This window comes from Mustela nigripes, chromosome 13, assembly GCF_022355385.1.
Source record: "Mustela nigripes isolate SB6536 chromosome 13, MUSNIG.SB6536, whole genome shotgun sequence".
NCBI lineage: Eukaryota > Metazoa > Chordata > Mammalia > Carnivora > Mustelidae > Mustela > Mustela nigripes.
The window spans coordinates 34,047,046-34,071,797 of NC_081569.1; the positions used below are offsets into that span (position 1 = coordinate 34,047,046).

Below are 24,752 nucleotides of genomic sequence, written 5' to 3' on the forward strand. Positions count from 1 at the left end.
CTATAGCATGATGATGGTCATAACAAGCCTGATGGGTCTCAGCTAATGGGTAGCATGGGATTAGCTACCTGGGACAGGGCGGGCCCAGAAGGAGTCAGTTGTAAAAAGTTGGTGAGGAGGGGCCTTCTCCACCCTCCATGAGCTTGAATCCAGCTCTGCCTGTTTTTTGCTGTGCACCCTCAGGCAAGTCAGAAACTTCTCTGAGCAAGTTCCCTGTCTACATAATAGTGAAGGGGAAAAAACCTTACATGCCAAGATATTTTTTTTGAATATCAGGTGTCCATCCAGCGTAGTGCCCAGTACTTGCAAGATGTGCAAAAGATTTTAAGATCTTTTTGTCTGGTAAGTCAAAGTCACAAGTCCCGCTTGTGTCAGTATGCGTAGTCTTGATTCCATTGATTTAAGTTGTATTTAATATTTAAAGCCATGAAGTGTAAGTGGTGGAGGGTGGAGAAAGCCCTGAGTTTTAACTGGATTCTACAGTAACTCTGCAATTTGCCTCCTTGTTTTGTATCAAACTAGTATATGCTTGAATAATATTCAACCAAAATAGAAACATAGGAAGGAAGATGCAGGTGCCCCATAATTGCCCAAACTTGGATGAAACCAAGATGAATGGATAGATAAACTGAGGTTCACCCAGCCAATGGAATATTATTCAGCACAAAAAGAAATGAGCTACTTAGCCACAGAAAGACATGGAGGAAACTTAAATGTGCATCTGAAAAGTCTCCGTACTGTATGATTCCAGCTCTTTGATATTATGGAAAAGGCACAACTTTGGATCAGTGATTGCCAGGGGCTACAGGGGAGGGAGGGGTGAACAGGCAGACAGAGAGAATTTCTAGGACAATGAAACTATTCTCGATGATACTGCACTGATGGATACATGGCATTCTACATTGTCGAGACCCATAGAATGTACACCACTAAAATGAACCCTAATTGGAACTATGGGCTTTGGGTGATAATGACGTGCGATGCAGGTTCGTGGATGGTAAGGGATGTTCCGCGCTGGTGTGGAATCTTGATGGGGGGAAGGGGTCGTGCACTAGGTGGGGCCAGGGGAGGAATGGAAACTCTGTCCTTGCCACTTAATTGAGCTGTGAACCTAAAACTGCTCTAAAAAAAATAATAAAGTCTACTTAAAAAAAAAAAAAAAAACAACAACAACAACAACCCAATATGTCCCAACCTCATCCCCCAACTCTATTCCAGGAGGGAATATCTCCTCATGATTTGGAGGTTTTCCACCTAGCCTTTTCCTGTGCATGTAGAAATGTGCATGTAACCAGTTTGAACATTTGTCTGCCATCTACGTGTACAGGGAACATCGGGTGCCAGTCTTTTCCGGACGTCTAACTTAGATCTTGCCTCCACTGCAAACTTCCTTGACACTGGTAGAAAACTGAATCTCAGCCAATACAGGGCATCATCCCCCCCACTCCGGTAGGAGTAAAGATCCCTGCTTGGCACAGATAAGGTCTATGGAGCTCAGGAAACTCTGGCCTTCTGACTCTAGCCTCTCCTTGCCTTGAGAACATCTCTCTCTTTCTCTCCCCCCACAAAAATGCTCTCCACTTTTCCCTCCTCTTTCCTCCTCCTTGCCATTGGCTGGCCCCAGGATCTGGGCCTTGTTATTCTTACTGAGACCTCAGGCTTTCACAGTGAGAAGGAAGAGCTGTTGACTTCCCACAGCTTTTACTTCCCTGCAAAAATCTGCCTCCAGAACACCTAAGGGCTTGGCCACTTGGTCTGGGAGAGGAGAGACAGACACGAAGGGCAGAACACAAATTTAATCTCTCATAAGGGCTCCTGCCACACCTGTGTAGACATATATACAAAATGAATTCTGCTATGCTTTTTTCTTTCATCAAACAATGTATCAGTCATATCTTCATATCACAACATATGATTTTGCTTCATTCTTTCAAAGAAAAAAAAATAACAACATGCCGTATTTTAAACAAGTACCACCGGTGGACATTTAAGTTCACTCTACTGTTTGGCTAATTTATTTATTTATTTATTTATTTATTTATTTATTTATTTATTTATTTTAAGATTTTATTTATTTATCAGAGAGAGAGAGGGAGAGAGAGCGAGCACAGGCAGACAGAATGGCAGGCAGAGGCAGAGGGAGAAGCAGGCTCCCTGCTGAGCAAGGAGCCCGATGTGGGACTCGATCCCAGGACACTGGGATCATGACCTGAGCCGAAGGCAGCTGCTTAACCAACTGAGCCACCCAGGCGTCCCTGTTTGGCTAATTTAAAACACACTTTAGTAGCCATGCTTGTACACACAGCTTTGTGTAAAAGAATGGGAATATTTGTAGGGTAGATGTCCTAGAAACTGAATCACTAGTCAAGGGGTATGTACATTTAAAACTTGGGCAGAGGGTGGGGTACCTGGGTGGCTCAGTCAGTTAAGCATCTGCCTTCTGCTCAGGTCATGATCTTGGAGTCCTGGGATGGAGCCCCCCGTAGGCTCCCCACTCATTGGGGACTCTGCATCTCCTTTTGACCCTCTCCCCTCTCGTGGTCTCCCTCTCTCATGGTCTCTCTCAAATAAATAAATAAAACTTGGGTAGAGAGTTACGGGGGGTGGATGGGAGGGGATGAGATAACTGGGTGACGGGCATGAGGGAGGGCACGTGATATAATGAACACTGAGTCTTCTATGCACCTGGTGAATCACTGACCTTTACCTCTAAGATGAATAATACACTAGGTGTTAGTTAATTGAATTTACATTAAAAAATTAAATAAGTAAATAAATAAATAAAACAAACTTAGGTAGATCTGGCCAAATTGCCCTCCAAAACTTTGTGTCTATCTGCCGGCTCCTTGTCCTTGGTTTTCCTCTACCTTCAATGAGGGGTTTAGGGATTTAAGGGTCTCCAGATTTTCTCTCCTTTATCATGAGGCTAATAAAGTGGTGGCATTTTTTTTTGTTTTCACATGAGTTTCTTTCATTATGAGTGAAGTTGTGCATTTTTGTATGGCTTTGGGCTACTTGTGTTTCTTTTTATGTGCCGGGCCTCTTCCTGGCCCTTGCTTGCTTTTCCTACTGAGATATTTGTCTGTTTCTTATTCATTTTTAACCATGTTTTGAATTTTGGGGAAATTGGTATCTGCATGTTTAAAATACGTATGCTCTGAATTGGAAATGACCTCATGCTACGTGATTTCTAATGTCGGAGGGCTGTGCTCGGGGGGCCTCCGGGTCCAGACCAGTCTTACTGCCACCTTGCATGCACCTGTCTCTCCTAGGGGAGCCCTTCAATGGCCAGCTGGGAACAGATGGGAGGAGCCAGGAGGAGGGAGCAGAGAAAGAGGGGGCCGAGGAGAAGGAAGATGTGCATGGCGGGGCCCCCGAAGTATTCACCTCGGAATCAGCACAGACCTTCCCAGTCAGGCATCCAGATGGATTTTCCTCCCACCGACCCGACAATCTGGTTCCAGCGGCCCCGCAGCCCCCAAGGCGAAGCCGGGACCACAACTGGAAACAGCTCGGGACCACAGAATGCTCCACGAGTTGTGGGAAAGGTGAGCTCCAGTGCGGGCGAGGAGGGTCTCTGCGAGGAATGGGTGGCTGGGCTTGAGGGACGTGGCACACTCTCCCCTCCTTGAGCCCCACTGTGAGGTGGTTCATTGGTGGTTCATTGTGTGGAGGGTGTCCAAGACCACTCAGCCCAATTTCATTGCTAGCGTTAGCTACCTCCTCAGACTGACACAGTGTGGTCCAGGGCATGGAAAAACACTCCTATCAGCAGAATAGCCCGCGGGCTCAAAGGTTGTCTCCAGCCCTGCTCCAGGGCCAATCCTGAAGACAGGCCTATCTTAGGAGTGTGGAGGGTTGAGCACCCCTGGTCTGCTGAGTTAACCCTCTCCTGCACGACACGCTCATGAATCACCACAGAATGTGTTCACCGAGTTTCAGATCCAGAAGTTGAGGTATACCCACAGAGATACCAGGTGAAACTCATTCTCCAAATCTAAGATTCCAGAAAAAAAGCACATCCGTGGGGCTTGAGGTATCTCTAGGCTCTTACGCTCACCAATGGTCACAGCTCCCATTGTTCTCTCTGTAAAACCTTCACCCTTGGTCATCCCACTGTCCTAAGCCTATCAGCTACAACTCTGGGGAGCCAGCCTGCGGCCCAGCCGCGCCAGCTCCGGGGACTCGTAGCAGGAAGGGAGACCACCGGAGACACGAGAGGGAGCAAAGGTGTCTCTCCAAACAAAAGAAAAGAGTTACAGGATTTGGGAGAAGGGCGGAGGGAGTTGAGGTGGTATTTAAAGAGAGCGGGGTTTTGATAGGCTCAAAGCAAAGCAAGGCTGTGGGCAAAGGGGTCAGTACCAATATGAGTCTGAACTGTGGGGTGGATCCGGGGCCCTATTTCCTTGAACACTCCAGAGTTAAGGTAGGCGTGGAATGTGGTGTCCAGAAGGCCCCTGTTGAACGTCTGGCACCTGGGTTGGAAATCGAGGCTATTTCTTAGTTTCAAGGTGTCGTAGCCCCTCAGGGCAAGGATCTGTCTGTGACCACTGGGGACTATGATGCATGGTAATCGCCTCCTATTTGTAAGGAAGTCCTATTTGTGACCCTAAAACCCCTGTCCTTGGAAGGGAGGTGGCCACGGAAATGGGAAGGCCATATCCCAAGAAGGTCCTGCTGCCAGGAAACTGTGATGCACTGAGAATATTGGTTTGGGGATTTTTTTTTTTCTTTCTTTCAAGAGACATGTGCCTCAGGGTACAAGATGTGGGAGCTCTGCTATAATTTGCACCCAGGAAATTTTCACAACCGCCTCTAAAGCCTTTATCTTTTTCCCAAGAGTGTTGGCTTAGGGGCTTTTGAGAAGAGAATTGAGGTTTTTGGTTCTTCGTGGGGCCTGGGGTGTCTCCTGCCTGGACCCCCAGCCGGTTCCATGATGACAGAGAAGTGGAGCTCTGATTTCTGGAGCTGACACCATGCGGATATTCGTGGGTTTTTGCTTAATCCGTGTGCAAAGAATTTGGACTGGAGATTCATTGGCCTAACCCCCTTTTTAAGCTTTAGGAGGGAAAAGGAAATGCCCATAGAATGTGTCCGAACAGAGGCAGGAAGCTAAAGCGAAATTACACAAGAAGGCCAAGTCATTTCGGTCACCCCTGGAACTGCAGAGGGGAGTAGGATGAAACACAGCTGACATAGGGACCCGGGGTCCAAATGTGGGAGTACTGACTGTTTCCCACCACGGAGTTAGCGGTGCCACGCCCACCGGAGGAACCAGACACCTTTGTGCTAGGTACACACGAGGGAAAGTTGTAAAAAGAAGAAAAACTGCCGTCCTGTGGTTTTGTATCAAGGAACGCACCCTTCATGCTGCACACACAGCCCTGCATTCACCAAATAGACACCACAGAGCCCGGTGGCCTTTCAACGGGTCATTCAAGGCATGATAGAGGGACCCCATTTCTAAAGATTCTGGTTATCTTTCCCCAGCCAACCCCAGCCTGCGGGATCCACACTGAGCCAAACACCAGCCTCCCTTACTCTATTCTCTGGTATGGAGCCAGAAAACCGCTTACACTCCCCGATCTAGCTCAGGTGCATCTCCTCCTTGAAGCTCTTCCTGATTTTGCAAGGTGCAGGGGGGCACTTGCCCCATAAGACCGCATAGCAACTCGGGCCACATTCTTGCCCCAGCTCGGCGTGGCCTAGCTGTCTCTGCTTGTGGACACCTTGTATCGCCAGCCCACAAGGAGATGCTCCTCAAGTGTTTCTTGCACTGATGAATCTAATATCAAAGGAGGGGTATCTAGCTATTAGAAAAGATGTAAGAGTGGTTCATGCATCATTGCATCCTGGATAAGCAAGGCGGTACTGCCTTACTGTGTTTTGTCCGTAGCTTGAAGAATGTGGATTTATGTACCCACAGCTGAAGAGTCTTTTTCTCGACATTTCCATATGATTTGGTTTAATGTTCTTAAAATAGTCTTTCTCCTTTGCCCTGTGGACACACACACACACACAGAGCATCTTTCCCCAGCCCTCCCTTCTTTTGTACCCCCAGCCCCTTGCTCTTCCACCGGATAAATGGCAGCAGCCCATGGATGCCCCTCCTTTGCTCCCTGTAGGGTTTGCTCCCGGCAGCGATGGCTGGATTGCAGGCAGACAAGGCAATGTGGACGCGCCCTTGTTCAGATCAACAGTAGTGACAAATACACCAGGACCACGCCCTTCCAAGCCCACTGGTGCCATCTTGCTCTTGTATGCACAACGCAGACCCACGCCCCCTGTGACCTCACCATTCGTCCCCACACAAATCTTCTCCCATCTTTCCTGGTGGAGCTCCCCAGACCACATGTCTCCATGCCTCTCAAGGAAAACCCCCCTTATGGTATCACCGTCACAGTGAGGGGTCCTGCCGCCGGCAGCCTGTAGTGGGTCGTACTCCATCCAGCGTTGCGCAGACCTCTGTCTGGCCAAACACTTGGCTTGGATCATTTGACTTTTGGGGTTCCAAGATTTGGACGATTTCATTTTTTTCTTGCTCCGTATTTTGTCCCTCTCTCCACAATGCCACACCAACCTCTCTGCCTCACTGACTTGCCTCCTTTAATATCTGCGGATTACCTGCGGTCCCATTCCCTCCTCCAGGATAACATACTTCTGTTCTGATCAACACGCACAACATAAAACCCAACTAAATTGGTCCCAGATTTTTCCTGCCGCTTGAAGCCCAGCCAGCAGCTGATCTCACCAACCCCAGTCTCACTTGCCAGCAATTCGAGGCAGAATAGAATGGCATGCTGTACAATGAAGAGATGGCCAGGTACCATTGGAGTGACACTCTCCCTCTCTGCAGAAATCAAAACTGACCCAAAGGAAAAAACCACGTGGTCATTGGAGTCAAGAATCATAGTTCTGGTGTTTTCACACCAACAGAGAGCGAGCCTCTGAATTTACGTCCTTGGCTGAACACTGGAGCTGGACCGTGGTGGACAAGTGTAGTGTAAGGGCAGTTAAGGATGAGGAAGATCCGTGGCCACGTGCAAACAGCCCTGAGCAGGACCCATCTCTCCAAGGCACAGAGCATTCCTATGGCATCCTGTATCCTTTCAGCTAAAGATTCTAAATTACCCCTCATTGGAGTGCCATAGGGTTGGAGTAGTAACTTTTGCTTTCCAGTCTGCAAACTTGACAGCTAAAAAATTAAACCCACAGGGTCTGGAGGGATAAATAATAATATTTTTACTTAATCCCTTAATAGCTGGGTCCCAAGTGGGTACCCCACGAGGCGTGAATGGAATCTTATTCATCTTTGTAAGTGAGCAGGAGGTGCTTAATGCTTGTGGAATTTAATTTAAACAATCTCTTCATGGAAGCAGATATGTCACGGGACAAAATTTAATTCCATAGAAGTTTCTGTCTCCTATTAATTTTACACTTTTTTTTTTTTACTCTGCCAATAATTATACTTCATTAGAACATTATTTTTTAAATAATGGTCTCAAAGCTACATTATGAGTTTTTACTGCCAGAGTCGTTTTGAAACAAATGATCATTTTAGATTCAGAACTGTCTTCCAATTTGTCCGGTTTCTTACGGGAACTGCCCTCTGGCTCAGGGGTCACAGAAGATCAGCTTCCACAAGCAATGACATGCTTTTCATGGGCGATGAAATATGGAGATACTTATGTGAAAAGTTACCCTCCGGTTACAATTAAACTATCTTAACTTGGAAGTTCAGAAACCCCAAACACCAGGCCAATTAGCAACAGAGCTAAGGCAGAACTGTAGAATAAGTGATTGTGTTCTGCCCAGCAGGAACTGGGTAGTGGCCTAGACTGGGGCCGGTGGGTTGGGGGGAGGACAGACAATTATTTGTGGAAAAACGTATTTTTCAGACAGTTGTGTGGCCTGTTCCCTGGTTACCTTCCTCACTTTGTACACATCCGTTAGCAATACCCCATGCTACCACCAGAGGGAAGCAGAGAGAGAGAGAGAGAGGCAGGCAGAATGGTCCGGTGTTGTGGTTTTTTTTTTTTTTTTTTTTTGGTCAAGCTAGAGATTCCATTTAATGGATTCTGACTTTTTCTCCAAAATGCATTGATCACTGGGTGTTATACGCAAACAATGAATCATAGTGACTAATATAACATAATAAAAAATACATTGATTCATATTACCTCAGTGAAACTCATCTATGTATTTAAAACAAAACAAAACAGCAACAACAACAACCCGGAGGCAGTTAGTATATTTTACAAAGTAACATAAACAAATATTAGACCTCTGATAAATATCCATTCAGTATTTTTACTGAGTGGCTGTTACTCTGCTAGGTACCGGGATTACAGCGATGAACAAGAATTAGTTCTGCCCCTGAGAAGCTCTCTCTCTCACAGGAAGCAAACATCTACTCAAATACCATTGGATCAGTGCTTTATTAGGGGAATGGGTAAATTGCTTTACAGCGTAGGGCGAAGCCAGCTGCTCTCCTAACCGGTCCTGCATCTTCTTACTTCTCTGCTTAAGCCTGACTCACACATTCCAGGCACAGGCAGGCCGGTGTGTTGGGCACTTTTGTTCCTGTTCAGCCGCCTGGACAGCCCCCTCCCTCCAAGACACACATGCGCATGGCTACCCAAACTCCGCTCTTCTCTAGGATCCAGCTAGACCCTCTAGGACCCTTTCTCTGTGATGTCTCCAGAAAATCTCCAAACAGTTATTACTTGTGGTCATTTTATAATCACTCTTCTGCCTCATGGTATCTTGAATTGTTAGGAAAATCGCATCTGCCTTTAGCACATTCCAACTGTGTCCGCAAAGAGATGATAAGCTCTTGGAGGGCAGTAACTCTTCCTGCTCTTGTTTGCACCCACAGTGCCTGGCACAGCCCTTGTGGGGGAGGTGTGTGTAAATGCATGAATGAAGGAGGAGAGTGTGTGTGCATGTGTGTGTGTGTGTGCATGCTCTGTTCCTGCAGCCCCTCTTTATTGGTACCCGGATCTCTGTGCACCTGCACCCTGAGCCCGACATTCGTCTGTGCGGAGCTGTCCTTGACAAGTTCTCCTTGCCCTTGCAGGATCGCAGTTCCCTATTTTTCGCTGTGTACACAGAAACACCCACGAAGAGGTTCCTGAGAGCTACTGCGACTCCAGCATGAAGCCTACCCCCGAGGAGGAGCCCTGCAACCTCTTCCCTTGCCCAGCCTTGTAAGATGCAGAGGTCGCCTGTTACCGGGTCGCTCCTGGGGGCTTGTGCATAAGACCTTAGTAGCAGACATAAAATCTGTCTACCTCTGATTTAGAGCCATGAGACTCGTTCTGTTCAGCAAGGGCACCCATCTGGGGGTGAACGAGGAAGCTTGTAGCCTTTAGCCATGAGCACACACCTGTGGTTATTTGGAGCAATTACGTGCAAGCTTGGTGGGGAAAGCAAAGAGGAAGCTGAGAACGATAGTCTGGCATGGTCGGTGTTGTAGGTGAGCTGTGAGCAGAGAGAATGAGGAGAGTCACAAGTTCGTGGGCAAGAAGAAGTCGGGAGAAGTATCTCAGGAGAGGTCTTGGGTGGTTACTGAATGATGAAGAGGACACTTTCAGAAGAACAAGGAGATGGGGTCTCCACATAATTTTCAAAGTAATAGAAACATTCTCCTATGTATAGAGCGTGTGCTGATGTCTTACGTAACTAAGAGACTAAGCAGGTGACAGGGGAGCATCGTGAAACTGACGAGGAAGTAGCTCCTGAGAAGTAAAGAACTCTGCAGAAGATCTCCAAGATCCCACGTGGGTTAATGTTCTACCGGGGGATGCTAAAACTACCATTTGGAGTTTGGGGTTTTTTTTTTTTTAGATAAAAATCATTTGCACCTTCTCCGTTTTCTTTAATTTTCTAAAACCGGGCTGTCGCCACCGGTAAAGAGCTTGTGGACAGAGTTACATTGCTTCACGGGGCCTGACACTTAAGTTGTGCTCTGGGGTGAGGGCCACCCCCCTAATGGTGCTAATGGTTCTATGCGGTTTGGCTCTCAGGGTGGTACGGGCTCTTGGGGCTGTGCCCTCTTCCCAGCTGAAGGTGATCCGGCCTTCTTGCGTTCTCTCATTCCTGAGCTAGCTGGGACATCGGAGAGTGGTCCGAGTGCAGCAAAACCTGTGGCCTGGGCATGCAACACCGCCAGGTCCTGTGCCGCCAGGTATACGCCAACCGCAGCCTGACGGTGCAGCCGTACCGCTGCCAGCACCTGGAGAAGCCCGAGACCACCAGCACCTGCCAGCTCAAGATCTGCAGCGAGTGGCAGATCCGGACGGACTGGACCTCGGTAGGCGCGGCGGGCAGCCTGGTCTGGAGCTCCCACTGCCAGACTCCCGGCCATTCCCCCCCCACCCACTGCTGTCATCCCCACCCCACCAAAGGCCCCACTCAGGGACAGCCCTGAGGTCTCCTAGAGGGAACCCCTCCTGGGGAGTTCTGGAAGGACTGTCTACAGAACCATAGGATGCAACCAACAGCACACTAGGGTTAAGGCTAGTGTGCCTCAATCTTCCGCAGCCCGTGGGAGTCACCTGTCTTCCGTGTCATGAAACGTCTGCTCCTTCCAGTCTCATACTCGGGTTTCACAGGTGACAGCACAGAGGTCCAGAGCCACAGAGTAGGTGGGACAGCCAAGGTGGTCTCAGAGAAGTGGTGGTGAGGTTTTTAGGGCTGGGAGGCTCCCCAGGGGCCCTGCATTGCAGGGGACTTGGGGCCACCCAGGGAGTCTCTCCGCGGTCATCATCTGCTTAGGTGGCGGATGACAAGGGTGAGGGCACCAGGGCTGGGGAGGCCCCCGGAGGTCAAGCTGCACATCCCACTGATGTATTCCTGCTGTTGTAGTGCTCGGTGCCCTGCGGAGTGGGGCAGAGGACCCGAGATGTGAAGTGCGTGAGCAACATCGGAGACGTGGTAGACGACGAGGAATGCAACATGAAGCTCCGGCCCAACGACATTGAGAACTGCGACATGGGGCCCTGTGCCAAGAGCTGGTTCCTCACCGAGTGGAGTGAACGGGTGAGCTGCGGGTGGGCAGAGCGCGCTTCCTACGGCCGCGACCCAGGGCTACGGCACCCATGGGCGGGGCCTGCACGTCCCGGGCGCCCCAGCCCCATGAAGAGGAGTCCCTGGCTGAGCATCCCAAGGCTTGGGGGGAAAAGGCTTTCTCTCCTTACACAAAGACCGAGGGGCCTGAAAGAATTAGTTCTCCTTCGCGCTGCACGTGAACGTTAGTGAAATCCTGAGTAAGGCGAACAGGTATTCCCACGCCTCGTACGTTGTGTGAGCTCCTGGCATATAAAAGGCCCTCGGCCAATGGCAGGCCCTTCCCTCCTTCTTACGAACTCAGCACAGTTCACAGACTGGCCCCCTTCCCCAGTAACCTGGCGTCCTATGGGGTCTGGGGGGGCAGGTGTCAAAGATGAAGTCCGAGGCATGTACAGTTAACTGTGTGCAAGGGAAAGCGGCCAGAGATAGAGTTCATCTGTCAAAGACAAAACTAGGCACGCCTAGGTAGCTCAGTCTGTTAAGAGTCCGACTCTTGATTTCGGCCCAGGTCTCCATCTCAGGGTGGTGAGATCAGCCCCATGTGATGCTCCCTTGGGCATGGAGCCTACTTGAGATTCTCTCTCTCTCGCTCCTCCTCTGCCTGCCCCCTCTTCATCACTCACATGTGTGCATGTGCACGCTTGCTTTAAAAAAAAAAAAAAGAAAGAAAGAAAGAAAGAAAAAGAAAAATGACAAAAATAGGATTTATAGGGATTCTGGAGTTGGGTCATGGTGACTCTTACACAACAGTGTAGATGTAATCAATTTCCCTGAAGTATACACTTAAAATGATTACAATGGTAAATTTTATGTTGCATGTATTTTACCACAATAAAACAAAGGTTTAGGGAAAAGTACTAAGCAGGATTACAGAGCATACCTTGGGGTGGGGAAGAGAGAGGGGGAAGAAGATGAGGAGCTCCACCTTCCTTTTCTTACGGAAGCTGACTGATGGACTGGCAGGGGAGAGGCCGTCCCGGGATTCCTGCCAGGGCAGCAGACTGGCCCCCACACCAAGGGAGTATGGGTTTCTGGATTCGCTAGAGCCCTTGCGGGTTGAACTGGGATGGAAACAGGACTGGCTGTCTCTGTCCTTAGTGCCTCCCTCTCAGCTGGGCCAGGTGGGCCCCTTTCCCTCACCGGAATACCTCACCGTGCTCCCAAACTGGAGTGTGCCTACAGGTCACCTGGGAACCCCCGCGGGGGTGCTGAGTCTGAGCCCCCGCTGGGAGGTGGGCCCGGGAATCTGCCTTCCTGACAGACTCCCAGGGGCTGCGGAGGCCGCTGAGCCAAGGGTAAGAGGGGACCAGGCTAGTTCCTAGAGTGTCAGGAAACACTGAGCTCGGGAGCCTCCTCTCCCCGCAGCATCACGGGAAGGACAGGGCGCTATCTCAAGTTCAGAGGGGGAAAGCTTCCTGCGTCGCCAGCCCGCCCCATGGGTGGATTCCTGGGCCAGCATCCCTCCCACTGGTGAGCGCCCACCATGGCGCGGTTGTCCAGCATTCTGAGCATCACCCGGCCAATGCTCATAGGGGTTTCTACCCCATCCAGCGCTAAGACACCCCTGAATTTCATCATCGTGATCACAGTAGCACTCCACCTCAGCGGGGGGAGTGGTGGAGGAACAGCCCTGCCAACGCAGCCTCCACCCCACATGCAGAGATCATCCTGGAGATTTTTAACGAGTGATGGATCTGCTGTGGATTCCGGACACCTTGTGGCTTCCGGCCACGGCCCCTTGGTCCCCAGAGGGCCTCCAGATAGAGAGCCCATATGTAAACACTGAACTCTAAGAGTAAGCCATGAATTGGGCCTCTGTCCCAGGAATGGGCTGAAATAGGCAAATTAGCCCTCGGGAAAGGCACCGACTCAAAGGAAACAAATGGAGGGTAGGTGCTCTCAAAATGTGTCCACGGATTCAGACTTGGGCACCGGAGGCTGAGCCCAGCAGGGCCCACCCCCATTCTGTCTGCACATCCCCTCTCCCCCCATCCAAGCCTCCCAGCAGAACACACCTCAGCTCCTGGCAGGCAAGCAGTCCTGGGAGGCTGTCTAGAAGCCACTGTGGTCAGTCTCCTGCCAGCATGAGGAACCCTCTGCAGCGTCCCTGACTCAGTCCAGCTCCTTCCCAGAAATCCTCAGGTTGAGGCCGTTGCCCACCGTGTCCAGAGGGTTTCTCTGGCATGGGACCAAAATGTGTCTTGCGAACTCCCACTCTGGTCGTGTAGAACATGGATGTCATCCCTCCCCCCTCCACTGCAGCCCTACAGATATTTCGGGACCTCTTCCTCCTCTTCTCCTAAAAATTCTTAGGTCCTTCAACTAATTCTTTTGTTTCTGGATTTCTAGCCATCCCCAAATGCATTTGGGTTCACAGTAAACACCGTGAAGTTAGTGTGCAAACAAACAAACAAAGAGAATGATGCCAGGCTTCCATTTTTCTACTGGGAAGACTTTTTGTAAAATAATTTTGGACAAAAATTATTTTTGTCAGATATATGTAAGGCCTTAAGCTAAAATGTCTGTGTCCTATAATATAAAAGTTTGTGATACAAACACAGAATTTATAATACCAGTTTAAGTTATGAAACAAAAGGAACAAGATCATTTGAAGTCTAGAGCTCTTAAACCCTTTTAATCCTTAATATAGTATATGAACTCTCATAAAGAACATGCAGAGCTTAAGGTAATAATTTCTTCCATGAATATTCAATGACTCGTATGTCTAAGTAGACCGAAGCTTGGAAATTTTTCTAAAGGTTCACATTCACTAGAGGAAATGGAGGTTTTAGAATGCTCATGTAAAGGTTAAAAGAGCGGAAATTATTTTCTCAGTAAATGCTTCCTCACCTTCACTAATCATTATTCTAAAATATAAAGAAAATTATTTATATAACACAAACAATATAATCAATAAAAAGCTACATACAAAGACAGGCAATGCAAGACAACTGAGTTTATAATGCATCTCAAATATTTCATCTAAAATATTTAATCATGGTTCTTATATGACTACACACTTAATAACTTATCTTTATTTAACAAAATAGTAAAAATGCCATTTCTACTTTTTTAAGGGGTATTTGCAAACATTTTCTCTCAACTATATTTTTCACTGAAATAATGTGCATTTCCAGTTAAAGACCTAATGTAGTTATGGATCAAATAATGTTCATTTTTTCTGGTCATAAAGTAAAACATACTGCTACTTAAAAAAAATAATCAGAGGGTACCTGGGTGGCTCAGTGGGTTAAAGCCTCTGCCTTCGGCTCAGGTCATGATCCCAGGGTCCTGGGATTGAGCCCTGCCTGCATCAGGCTCTCTACTCAGCAGGAAGCCTGCTTCCTCCTCTCTCTCTGCCTGTCTCTCTGCCTACTTGTGATCTCCATCTGTCAAATAAATAAACAAAATCTTAAAAAAAAAATCAGAAAAGCATACCTATAATCTCTTCACTAGCAGATAATAATTTAAAATTTTTAAGCTATGTTGTCAAGCTTTTTTCTACATAGATACTTTACATATATAGCTTTTTTTGTACTCATACATATTTAAAAGATACAAATCATAATGCTATATAGGTATAATTTAGTGGCCTTCCTTTTTCACATATGATTAATTATACACATGTTAGTGGCATTAAAAACCATTAGAGCATGAATTTTAATTAGACTAAGCTATTGTTTGTCTACTATAACTGAATCAACCCCTATTCTTTATTTCCTCTCCAAAAAATACTTGTAAATTTCCTTTTAATGTAAATTTGCTTTACATTTTAACATAAGTACTTGCTGAATCTAACCCTTGTCTTAAAATTCTAAATAGAGAAAAGATGAGCCCTTTACTCTTCTGTTTAAAGAACTTCTTTGCTCTTTTTTGGAAAGATGTTTTAAGCCATGTCAGTTTAATGCTGTGATGTAAATAAGTAGGTACTTTTTGCTTTATCGGCCCCAGAACACAATGTTATTACCGAATGTTCATGCCTGGAGAAGATTAGTGGGAAGGAGGCGTGGGTGGTTTCCAGGAAGGTGCACTGACCCTCAGTTTCCTCGTTGGTAACATTGCTGAATGAGCATTATGGGATAACCTACTTGAACCATGATCTGGTTGAGGCCGGTGCTCTGGGGTGGGCCTTGGAGTCACCACGTAGTCCTGGGAATGACCAGCTGGTGTCAGTCTTTCACACTCGAGTAGCGGCTTTGTGTAAAATCAACCTTGTTAAGCTTTAGCTGACCTCTGCTATTTTTTTTGCAATGGCAATAAACATGTATTAAGCACCTAGTAATGCCATGCATGAGTGAGATACACCCTCCATGTAATGAGCTCAAGGGGGATAGATTAAAGAAAATGTGATTGAAGTGCACAAACACTTAAGGATCCAGAATACATCCTTTTGCCCAATTTAAGATCAAATTAATTAATCTCTACTTGATTAAATTGAACGTGTAAACTCAAACCTGGGTCTTCTCTTAAAATTCCAGGGCTGTGTAGTTTTCTGACTCAATGACTCATCATAAACACGTCTTTGCAGCCACCTTTAATTGAGGGCAGGCCTTAGCAGACACGGGCATAAGATACTTTTTAGTTCTGTAAATCAATGACAGGTTTAAACACACAGGCAATATTTAATCACAACAGACAAAAAAAACCAAACAAACAAACAAAAAAAAACCAGAAAGTCCACCAGCCTCAATTTTGTAACACCTAATATCTAAGGATGTTTTCCAAGAGAAGAAAATAAGACGTTGGGCTTTTTGTTACTTAATTATGGAAGATGATACATGAACCTGAAATTCAGGAAGAGCCATTAGAGCCTTGTAGTCGGTCCCTCCAGGGCTGATTGGGCCAAATTTAGCATTCAGCTGTCACTGGAGCGAGAAGACAATCCTCAAGACACTGTTGCTTAGAAATTTCATGCGTTTCTGTGATTTGTCAGCCCCGGAGTTCAGCTAGGAGTCAGGTCCTTTTCTGGCTACCAAGAGGATTTGGTCCCTTTCTCAGGCATGTCCTTCAGGGACAGTGAATGGGTGTGTTTCAGTGCCTGGCTTCAGAGGGTGGTCCCTGCTGCCCAGCAGGGGCCCATCGTTCCCCTTCATTCCTGCTGGGAGGCTTCCAAGCCAGGGCCGGTGTGGGGAACTACTTCCAAGTTGAAATGCCTTGTGCTTTTCGCTGCCGGTCATGTAATAAAGAGAAGTCCCTCGGTAGGGCTCATCCCCATAGTGTTCTTTCATTGGGCACTTGGCTTGGTCCTTAACATTCTTCTTTTATATGAAGCACATGGGGATATGGGGAAATTTTCCCAGATGTGAAAACATTACTTGGTTTGGAAAGCAGACATTAAGTTAGCCGAATGGAAATTACAGGGAAAGAAATACTCTTAGGTTTTGAAACAAGAAGATAACTTAATTTGCCTTGTATTCTTCAGGATTTCAATATCTTGAGTGTTTAAAGCTAGGAAAGAGATCACATCATATATGGCTGAAGCAAAAAACCCTTTAGCTTAGAACATTCCAATCAATGTAACAAAGGATTTTGTTGTTGTTTTGTTGTAAAAAGGACTGACTCCTTGGCTCCCATTCCTAATAACAATGCAGATAGAGTCATGCAAAGGGTTTGTGAGCCTGTGAGGGAGAAGAAAAAAAAAACATTTCCTCTGTCCTCTTAAGATCTGCAGTAGAAGCCTGCAAATTAAACTGACAAAAGCAAGATTAACAGGAGAAAAGCCAACACATTTTATGTGATGTTAATTTTTCTGTGTGACACAGGGAACCTCATAGGAAAGAAGTGAAAATCCCAAAGAAGCAGTTGGGCTTGAACACCTCTATACCATTTTAACAAAGAGTGATAAATTCTGAAGAAATGACTAGACAAAGGAAAGGGGCTTTCCTACATGTAGGAAATGTAGGAAAGTGGCTGAGAAATATATAGGGGAACCTAATGGAAGAGAAGGGTTATTTTCATAAAGTTTATTTCTTTAAACTCATCTTGGCATCAGATCCCCAACAGCAATTATAAAAATGTTCTCTTCTTCCTGATACCAGGTGGAAATTTATGTACTGCTTTTAGACAGGGAGCAGAAGGGCAGAGAGCCTTTCCTGGATCTGTTGTTTCTCAATTGCCTTCAGTTCAAAATAAGTCAAAGCAGCATATTTTGGGGTGGCATATTCTAATCCCCTTCGGGCTCTTTGTTCCAGAGAGATTTTTCCCTAAAGAGTTAGGCCCAGCCCAGCAGTAGTCATGGAAATGTTTGCCTGGTCTTCTGGGTTATGATTTTACAAGACTAGGTAGCAATGCAAAAAAATGAAAACGGAAACTTTGTTAAGGAACCAGGGTTGTATTTTTTTATTTTCTCAAATTTTATTTAAATTATATTGCTTTTGCTTATTTAAAAAAAATAGTCATATTGATAAAAACAAAAAACAGTGACTCTGTTTTTAAGGGAATACCCATCAGAAACCCTTAGAATGGGCTCTGGTTGTTCCCTAAAGGGCCACTTTCAGAGGTGGAACATGCTGATAACAGAAGAGAAAGGAGCAAGGAAGGACCCAAGTCGGTGTTCATTTATTTAACTGATATTCATGGATTTGCCCATGGGTAAGGTGTTGACCTGAGAAGAAAGTAAAGATGATTCAGTAGTCCCTGACTTCACTGAGCCTACTTCTATAAAGGAAAAAATAAAGCAGGACATAAAGAAATGTAACACACAGGAAGATAGGAGGATGAACCATGCCTTGAGAATTCTGAGGCTGGAAAGAGTATACTCTTTTTTTGAATCCGGCAATCAAGGGAGTTTTCACAGAGGAGATGGCCTTTGAGCGGAGCCTTCGTGGATTCCAATGTGTCCTCATGAAGAGAAAGAGTGCTCTAGGCAGTTAGAAAGAATAGCATGGACAAGGCACCATGAGCACTTCATGCCATCAGGAAGTGGAGGACCCAAGCTCTGTCCAGTGTGAGCTGTATGGGAAAGAATATTGGGAAGTTAGCCTAGAAGACCAAGGTTGACTGAGGTTGTCTTGTAGGAGAGCTTGAAGGCCAGGTGGGGAGGTCCATGTTGGACTGGGACGGCATCAAAGGGGTTTTCAACATGGCACTCCCAGCACCTGGAAGCCCAGCAAATTAGAAAAGGTGGTGAGACTGAGCAACGGGCTGGGACCATAGTCCAGGAGAAGAACATCAGTGGTGTTGGGAACCATGGGCAGAAAGAAACAGGACAGGAATAATGTGGTGAAACTGGAATCTGTGAGACAGGAAGGTTGGCTCGATGGCAGAAGCAAGAACTCAAAAGAATGGTCAACTTTTGAATCCTGGTAGAAATGTAAGCACAAATTGGAAGGACAAGAGTAGTAATGGGGTTGGGGTGAGGCGGTGCTGCATTGTTCTACATGGTGAACATGAGGTATCTGGGGAGCACTCAGATAAGAGATCCGGAAAGTTCTGAACAGACAGGAAGAGAAGCAAAATAAGGCAGCATTCCAAAGCATTTCAAGATAGATGGAAAATGCTCTTTCAGACAGATGGAAAAGCTTTGGGGTATGACTCAGGAATGTGTTTAGTAGGCTTTAGATGAGGACAGAGTGTGCTTGCAGGAGAGAAATCACTGGTGGTTACGTGGCTTTAAGTGAAGACCTTGCCTCAGTTTCTCTACGTTAGAGTGGGGATATATATTTCAAGCCCCCATACCATTTACTGAGCACCTGCTGTATGCAGACCACATTATTCATTACCTGTAATCCTGCCAGGAATGTGCTCCTATGCCAGCTGTCCAGATGAGCATGCCACAGGTGGAAGGAGCTGGGTCCCTTGCCCCAGGCCATCCAGCTAGTAGGAATATTAACATGGGCATGTCTGGTTCCCAGGTCAAGTTCTTTTTCTATAGGAAGCTGTCTGCTAATACTGTCACAGCTGTGGCCTTCAGGGACTGAGACCCCTGCCTTACTATTAGGCAGCAATGTTGAGGTGACAGACGTCACTTCCCCAGCTTCCCCAGAACAGCCCAGACTCAGCTACCAGCAAGTAGACCTATGCCCAAGTGTTCATGCTTTCATTCTTCTGCCACTGGATCTGTTTTCAAAAGCAAAAGTTGCCTGACAAGTGTAAGCATATCCATCGCAACAGTGGGACAGGATATTTGGAATGAAGACTGTCCTAGAAAAGCTAAGATGGAGGTTTGCCATACTGATGTCCCATAATGGAATAGGCTGTGCGTGAAAAATGGTCAGGGACTCCTAGGGGAAATAGTAAGCAGGGAAACAAGATGTTCAGTCCTTCATGTCATTAGAAAGGGGTCCCAGAGCCTGCAGGGGGCCTCCCCTCTAATGCACCCATCTCCTGTCTTGCAGTGCTCAGCGGAGTGTGGGGCTGGAGTGCGGACACGCTCCGTGGTGTGCATGACGAACCACATCAGCAGCCTGCCCCTGGAGGGCTGTGGGAACAACCGGCCTGCGGAGGCCACCCCTTGTGACAATGGGCCCTGCACGGGCAAGGTGGAGTGGTTTGCAGGGAGCTGGAGTCAGGTGAGTGGCGGGAGCTGGCTGGGTTCTTCTGGCCCTGGTCAGCGAGCATACACACTGCGGTGCGGGCGGGTGGGTGGGTCAGGAAACCGGACTCAGTGTATCTCAGGCATCCTGGGTTTGAATCCCAGTGGTGCTCCCCATGGCCCTTATGCTTATGCTCTGGAGCCTCTCTCAGTCAGCAGAGTTTCTTGCTCATCTCAGCACCTAGAATATGTCAACAAGCAACACAAATATCCCTACCCTCAGGGAGTTTATGATCCAGCATGGTTTCTTTGTCTGTAAAAGGCTGTTAATGACCATACTGTGTGAGGTTGTTTTTAGAAGAAATGAAGTAATGTCTCTGAAGAATGCAGCATAGTGCCTGACCCAAACACACAATAAATTGTAGCTGCCACCGCCATTATTGTCGCTAACAAAGCTGGTTTTGTTTGTATTTGAGTGTCAGAAGCCCAAATAGATATGATCCAGCAATCCTGCTTGTGGGGATATATCCAAAGGAAACAAAAGCACTGTCTCAAAGAGGTGCCTGCACTGCCATGTTCATGGCAACATTATTCACAATAGCCAAGGTCTGAAAATAGCCTAAGTGTCTGTTGATAACCTAAGGAAGATATATATACATATATATATATATTGTGTCTATATATAAAATGGAATATACATATAATTATATGTATTATATGTATTTTATAGGTTATATAATTTTATATATTTTATATTAATATATATTTTATAAAATGTACAAATATATGATATATAAAATTTTGTATTAAATGTCACATATATAATATATTATTTATATTATAATTAATATGATAATATATTATATATTATATAAAATATGTATATTGTATATTGTGTGTATGTTGTATATATGTACTACATATATAAAATACATATACACATTATGTATATTATATGTTATATTGTATTATATTATATATTATATTTATATATACAATGGAATATTATTCAACCATAAAAAGGAAGGAAATCCTGCCCTTCATGACAGCATTGATAGACCTGAAGGACCTTATGCTAAGTTAAATGGGCCAAACAGTGAAAGACCGATACTGCATGGTATAACTTAAATGTGGAATTTGAAAAACAAATGAGACTCAGGGAAATGCAGAATGGCGGTTGCCAGGGTCTGGAGGGGGTTGCATGGGGAGAGGTTGGTAAAAGGGTACAGATGTTCAGTGATAAGATGAATACGTTCTAAGGATCTAACATATAACACGGTGATACAACTGATCATACTGGCTCAGTGAAATTTGCTAAGAGAGAAGGACGTAAGCATTCTCACATACGCACAGAAGAGGCGACTATATGAGGTGATGGGTGTGTAAATTAAGTTGATTGTGAGAATCCTTTCATAATGCCTATGTACATTGAATCATTTGTACATTTTAAATATATCACAATTTTACTTGGCGATTATAGCTCAATAAAACGGGGGGGGAATAGAAGCAGATAGAGGAAAAATTGCAATTTTTCCCCACAAAGAGCAGATCATACAGAATAACTTTAATAAAATAATGTCATTGATCAACTGATTTTTTTTCCTCAGCATTCCAAAATTGAACACAGCCCCCCTAAGAAAATGTGGAAAAGATTGTTCCCTCTTCCTGCCCTGTTCTGATTGCTGTTAGTATTTTGAGTTCTTGGGCCCCTTAGCATTTGGCTCTCAGGGCTGACTTGTTCTCCAAGGACTTTCTGGCTGATGGTCATGATTTACACATTATCAGGACCTCTGGCTCCATACAGAATTTGATTTCTTTTAAGTAGCTCTAAAAACAGGCCCTGAAAAAAATAGAATGCCCTGTCCTTGTAAGCTGATACAACCCCCTTGGAAAGCAATTTGGCAATAAAAGTCAAGAGCCATAAAAATGTTCATTTGCCTTAACCAGTCACTCCACTTCTGAGGATTCATCTTAAGGAAATAATTAACAAAGAAAAAAAAAGATTTTTTAAACGAGGTGTTCATGACAGCAGGGCACTGAGGGATATTACAATGTATCCTAACTCATTAAAATATGATGTAACAACAACAGTGATAATTAGGGAGAGGTAGGAAGTACACACAATCCACTGGAAGTGAAAACCAGAACATGAGAATAATATGAACTTTATCTCAGGACTCTTGAAGAATGGGTTTTTAAGTGAACAACCTGGGGAAATGTTTTCTCCTCAAATTTCCCTGAATGTTTTTATAATACAAACTGTAAAATATTGAAAATTAAAAAAGAAAAAGAATTTAAGTACTCTCAGTGCTTCCTGAGTGGATATCAGAGTCAGACATACCTGAGAGCAGGTCCCCACTCTACTTCTCTGGAGTTCTTCTGGCTTGGGGCAGGCAACATGACCTCTCGGAACCTGTTTTCCCATCCAACTATGAGGATGAGAATACCTACTAATACGCATTAGTTCCCTGTTCCCTATGTTTATCGTTTTGTCTGCCACCTGTTTTCATATCACTATGGGCACCAAAACACCTAGGACCCAAATCCCAAAGATAATTCAGAGTAAACTGTATTATACCAAATATCCCCAGAAACAAGGCAAAGGGAAGAGTCCTCTGGGAAATTGTAACAGCTTCCACATGGTGAAGATAAGCAGTGCAATCAACTTGAATGTCTGCCAATCTCAGAAAAGGAGAAGGAACCAAGATTCAGGTTCCTTTTTGCTTGCGGGCCTCCTGTTGACCCCAGGCTTGCTCAGAGAATTGAGAGTGATGTGAATCTGGGGGACGGCAGTGTTTGTTTCTGCTCACACTCAAAACATGGAATTTATTGCCTTGTTGCCAAAAGGGTCACAACATGACTGAATGTGACAAGGTTTTAGTTTTGGATTTATAGGGATGTTGGAGCCTGCTGTCCCTTCCCTACCCTGGGAATTTGATGTTATCCCCAAAGAAAATGAAAAAGGGCATGCTTATGTACTGGAACTAGAGTGAAGATAAATTCTCCTTCCGTCCATGTGGTTTGAATAGTAGTTGGTATCTGGAACACCCCACAAGCCTGGTCACAGTGAACTATCCAGGGTGGACATGGAACCCAAACCGTACCTAGCAGAGCCCTTCCCTGGGACTTCCTTGGGAAGTTGTGAGCACAGGTGCTGGCAGTGGCCTTCTTGAGGCTTGCAGAGAAAGCCAGCCCAAGAGAATGAGACCTATCAAATTTAAGGAGTCTTTTCTCTACCTGGCACCAAAGTAGCCCAACTCCTACTCATAAGATATTCTATCAGTGTCTAGATTGGTGCCTAAATCGATGCACAGATTTTTTTTTCTTCCCTGCCAACTTTGCCAACTTTCCCTACAACTTTCACCTTGTAGACTGCCTTTGTTGTGGGGTCTCCTTCACAGTCTTGACCATTGGGAGCAGCCCTCTTGTCTGCCTGTCGGTCTGGATTTATTTTCAGTGGTATCTGAGCAAACATTTCCACTCTCATCTTGGATCAGTGATCCACCAGAATACAACTACAGGAATTATTCAGATGTAGAAACACATGTAATTGCTACCACTGCTCAGTGGAAATAATTATGTCTGTTAAATACCATCTCTGTCTTCTACACTTTTCTTCTATGAATTCTATGAACTATATTTTATTTGATATTTGTTATATTTGATACTTATCAGATATTTATCTGATAAATTTATATGACAGTTATTTATCATTGTTGATTTCTCACCTGGTATATCTTTGTCAATTTTTATGTATTTTTTAAGATATGTCTTTTGCATGCAGGACTGTTTTTATCTTTAATTTTACCCAATCTGAAAGTCTGTTTCTTAATTTTAACCATTTACATTTATTGTAATCACTTCCATGCTTGGACTTTTCCCAGCCATCCTAATTTGTGTTTCTATTTAGGAAACTTTCTTGGTCTGTTTCTTCTTTCCTTTCTGCACATGTGCACAGATCAGGTTTCCTTAATTCCATTTTTCCCTTTTAACATTTTGGAAGTTATAAATCCAATTTTTATTCACTTTGTGATAACACTCAAATTTTTAGCACAGAGTTTTAAACTTTCATGTTTCTATCTGTGTCAGGCTATCAGCAATCACATTTTCCCCCAAAAGCCATAAGTCTTCATTTACTTATCTCCATTTTCTTAATCCACAATATCTCCAAAAAGATGCTGAGATCATTTGAATCTAGCTCCATATTAATGTTAATTAATTTTATAGAAAATACTGATTTGGGTTTTAAAATAGCTGTCTCCCCTCCAAAGTTTTTTTATTGTAATATTATTCACACATCATATAATTCACCTTTTTTAAAGTTTACAGTGCAGTGGTGTTTAGTATATTCATAAAACTGAACAACCATCACTACTGTCTAATTCCAGAACATTTTCATCATCCCCCAAAGCCCCTTTATCTGTTATTAACAATAGCTCTTGCAAACTCTTCTGCTTTGTGTCTTTCCTGGTTGTGTCTGCTCCTGGTTCTTTTTCAGTTTATCAGAGACCACTAGTCAGTAACAGGATCACGAGTGGTAAGTTTCTGAACCCTTGAACATCTGAAAATGTCTTCTCTTTGCCCTTTGATAGTAGGGGCAGATGCTTTCATGTCCCCCTGCCAGTCAGGCCAGCTCAGCTGTTCCTGGTCAGTGCCTTAGCAGCTGATCACTCTCTCACCATTCTAAGGCCTCCCTCTTGCTCTTCGTATTCCTTCTTCCCTGAAGCTCTAGAACTGCTTTTTCTCTGCTGGGCAGCCTCCTCTCTGCATTTTGAACTATGATGTGCTCCTTCAAGTTAATCCCATCTGCCGTTCACCATTCAAATATTCCCCATAATTTCTGGTCCACCAGGGATGAATGCCCTTTCCCATTTTCAAATGCTATTTCATGCACATACACACACACACACCCAACCCACACATCCATTCACGTGTTCCTAGCGCACGTATTCTGCCATTTATGGGCATTTAGGGTGGAAGTCTGAGATATGTGCTCATTCTCCCTTAACTGCCTAATCTCTTAGGGGTTTGTCAAAATAGCAGAAAATAGCTTCAGGTTTTGGTCAAGGCTTGTCGTCTACTATACTGCCAAGCGCTCAGTACAGATACAGACCCCCAGAGCAGTCAGGGGTCTTTCAGGTCAGGTTTCCAAACCCCCACTTTACAAGTGAGATAGTAGATACCTAGGAAAGTGCAGTATCTTGGC

General features: G+C 45.2%; 1 protein-coding gene across 2 annotated transcripts in view; it reads left to right on the forward strand.

Moving 5' to 3' along the window:
• Window positions 1–24,752, forward strand: part of THSD4 (thrombospondin type 1 domain containing 4) — a 557,289-nt gene that overhangs the window by 515,067 nt on the left and 17,470 nt on the right. For both annotated transcript variants that reach the window (XM_059371952.1, XM_059371953.1), the window contains 5 exons: window positions 3,273–3,548; window positions 9,080–9,209; window positions 10,111–10,315; window positions 10,870–11,043; window positions 19,410–19,583. In XM_059371952.1, the coding sequence (XP_059227935.1) occupies window positions 3,273–3,548; window positions 9,080–9,209; window positions 10,111–10,315; window positions 10,870–11,043; window positions 19,410–19,583 (959 nt within the window). The remainder of the gene's footprint in view (window positions 1–3,272; window positions 3,549–9,079; window positions 9,210–10,110; window positions 10,316–10,869; window positions 11,044–19,409; window positions 19,584–24,752) is intronic.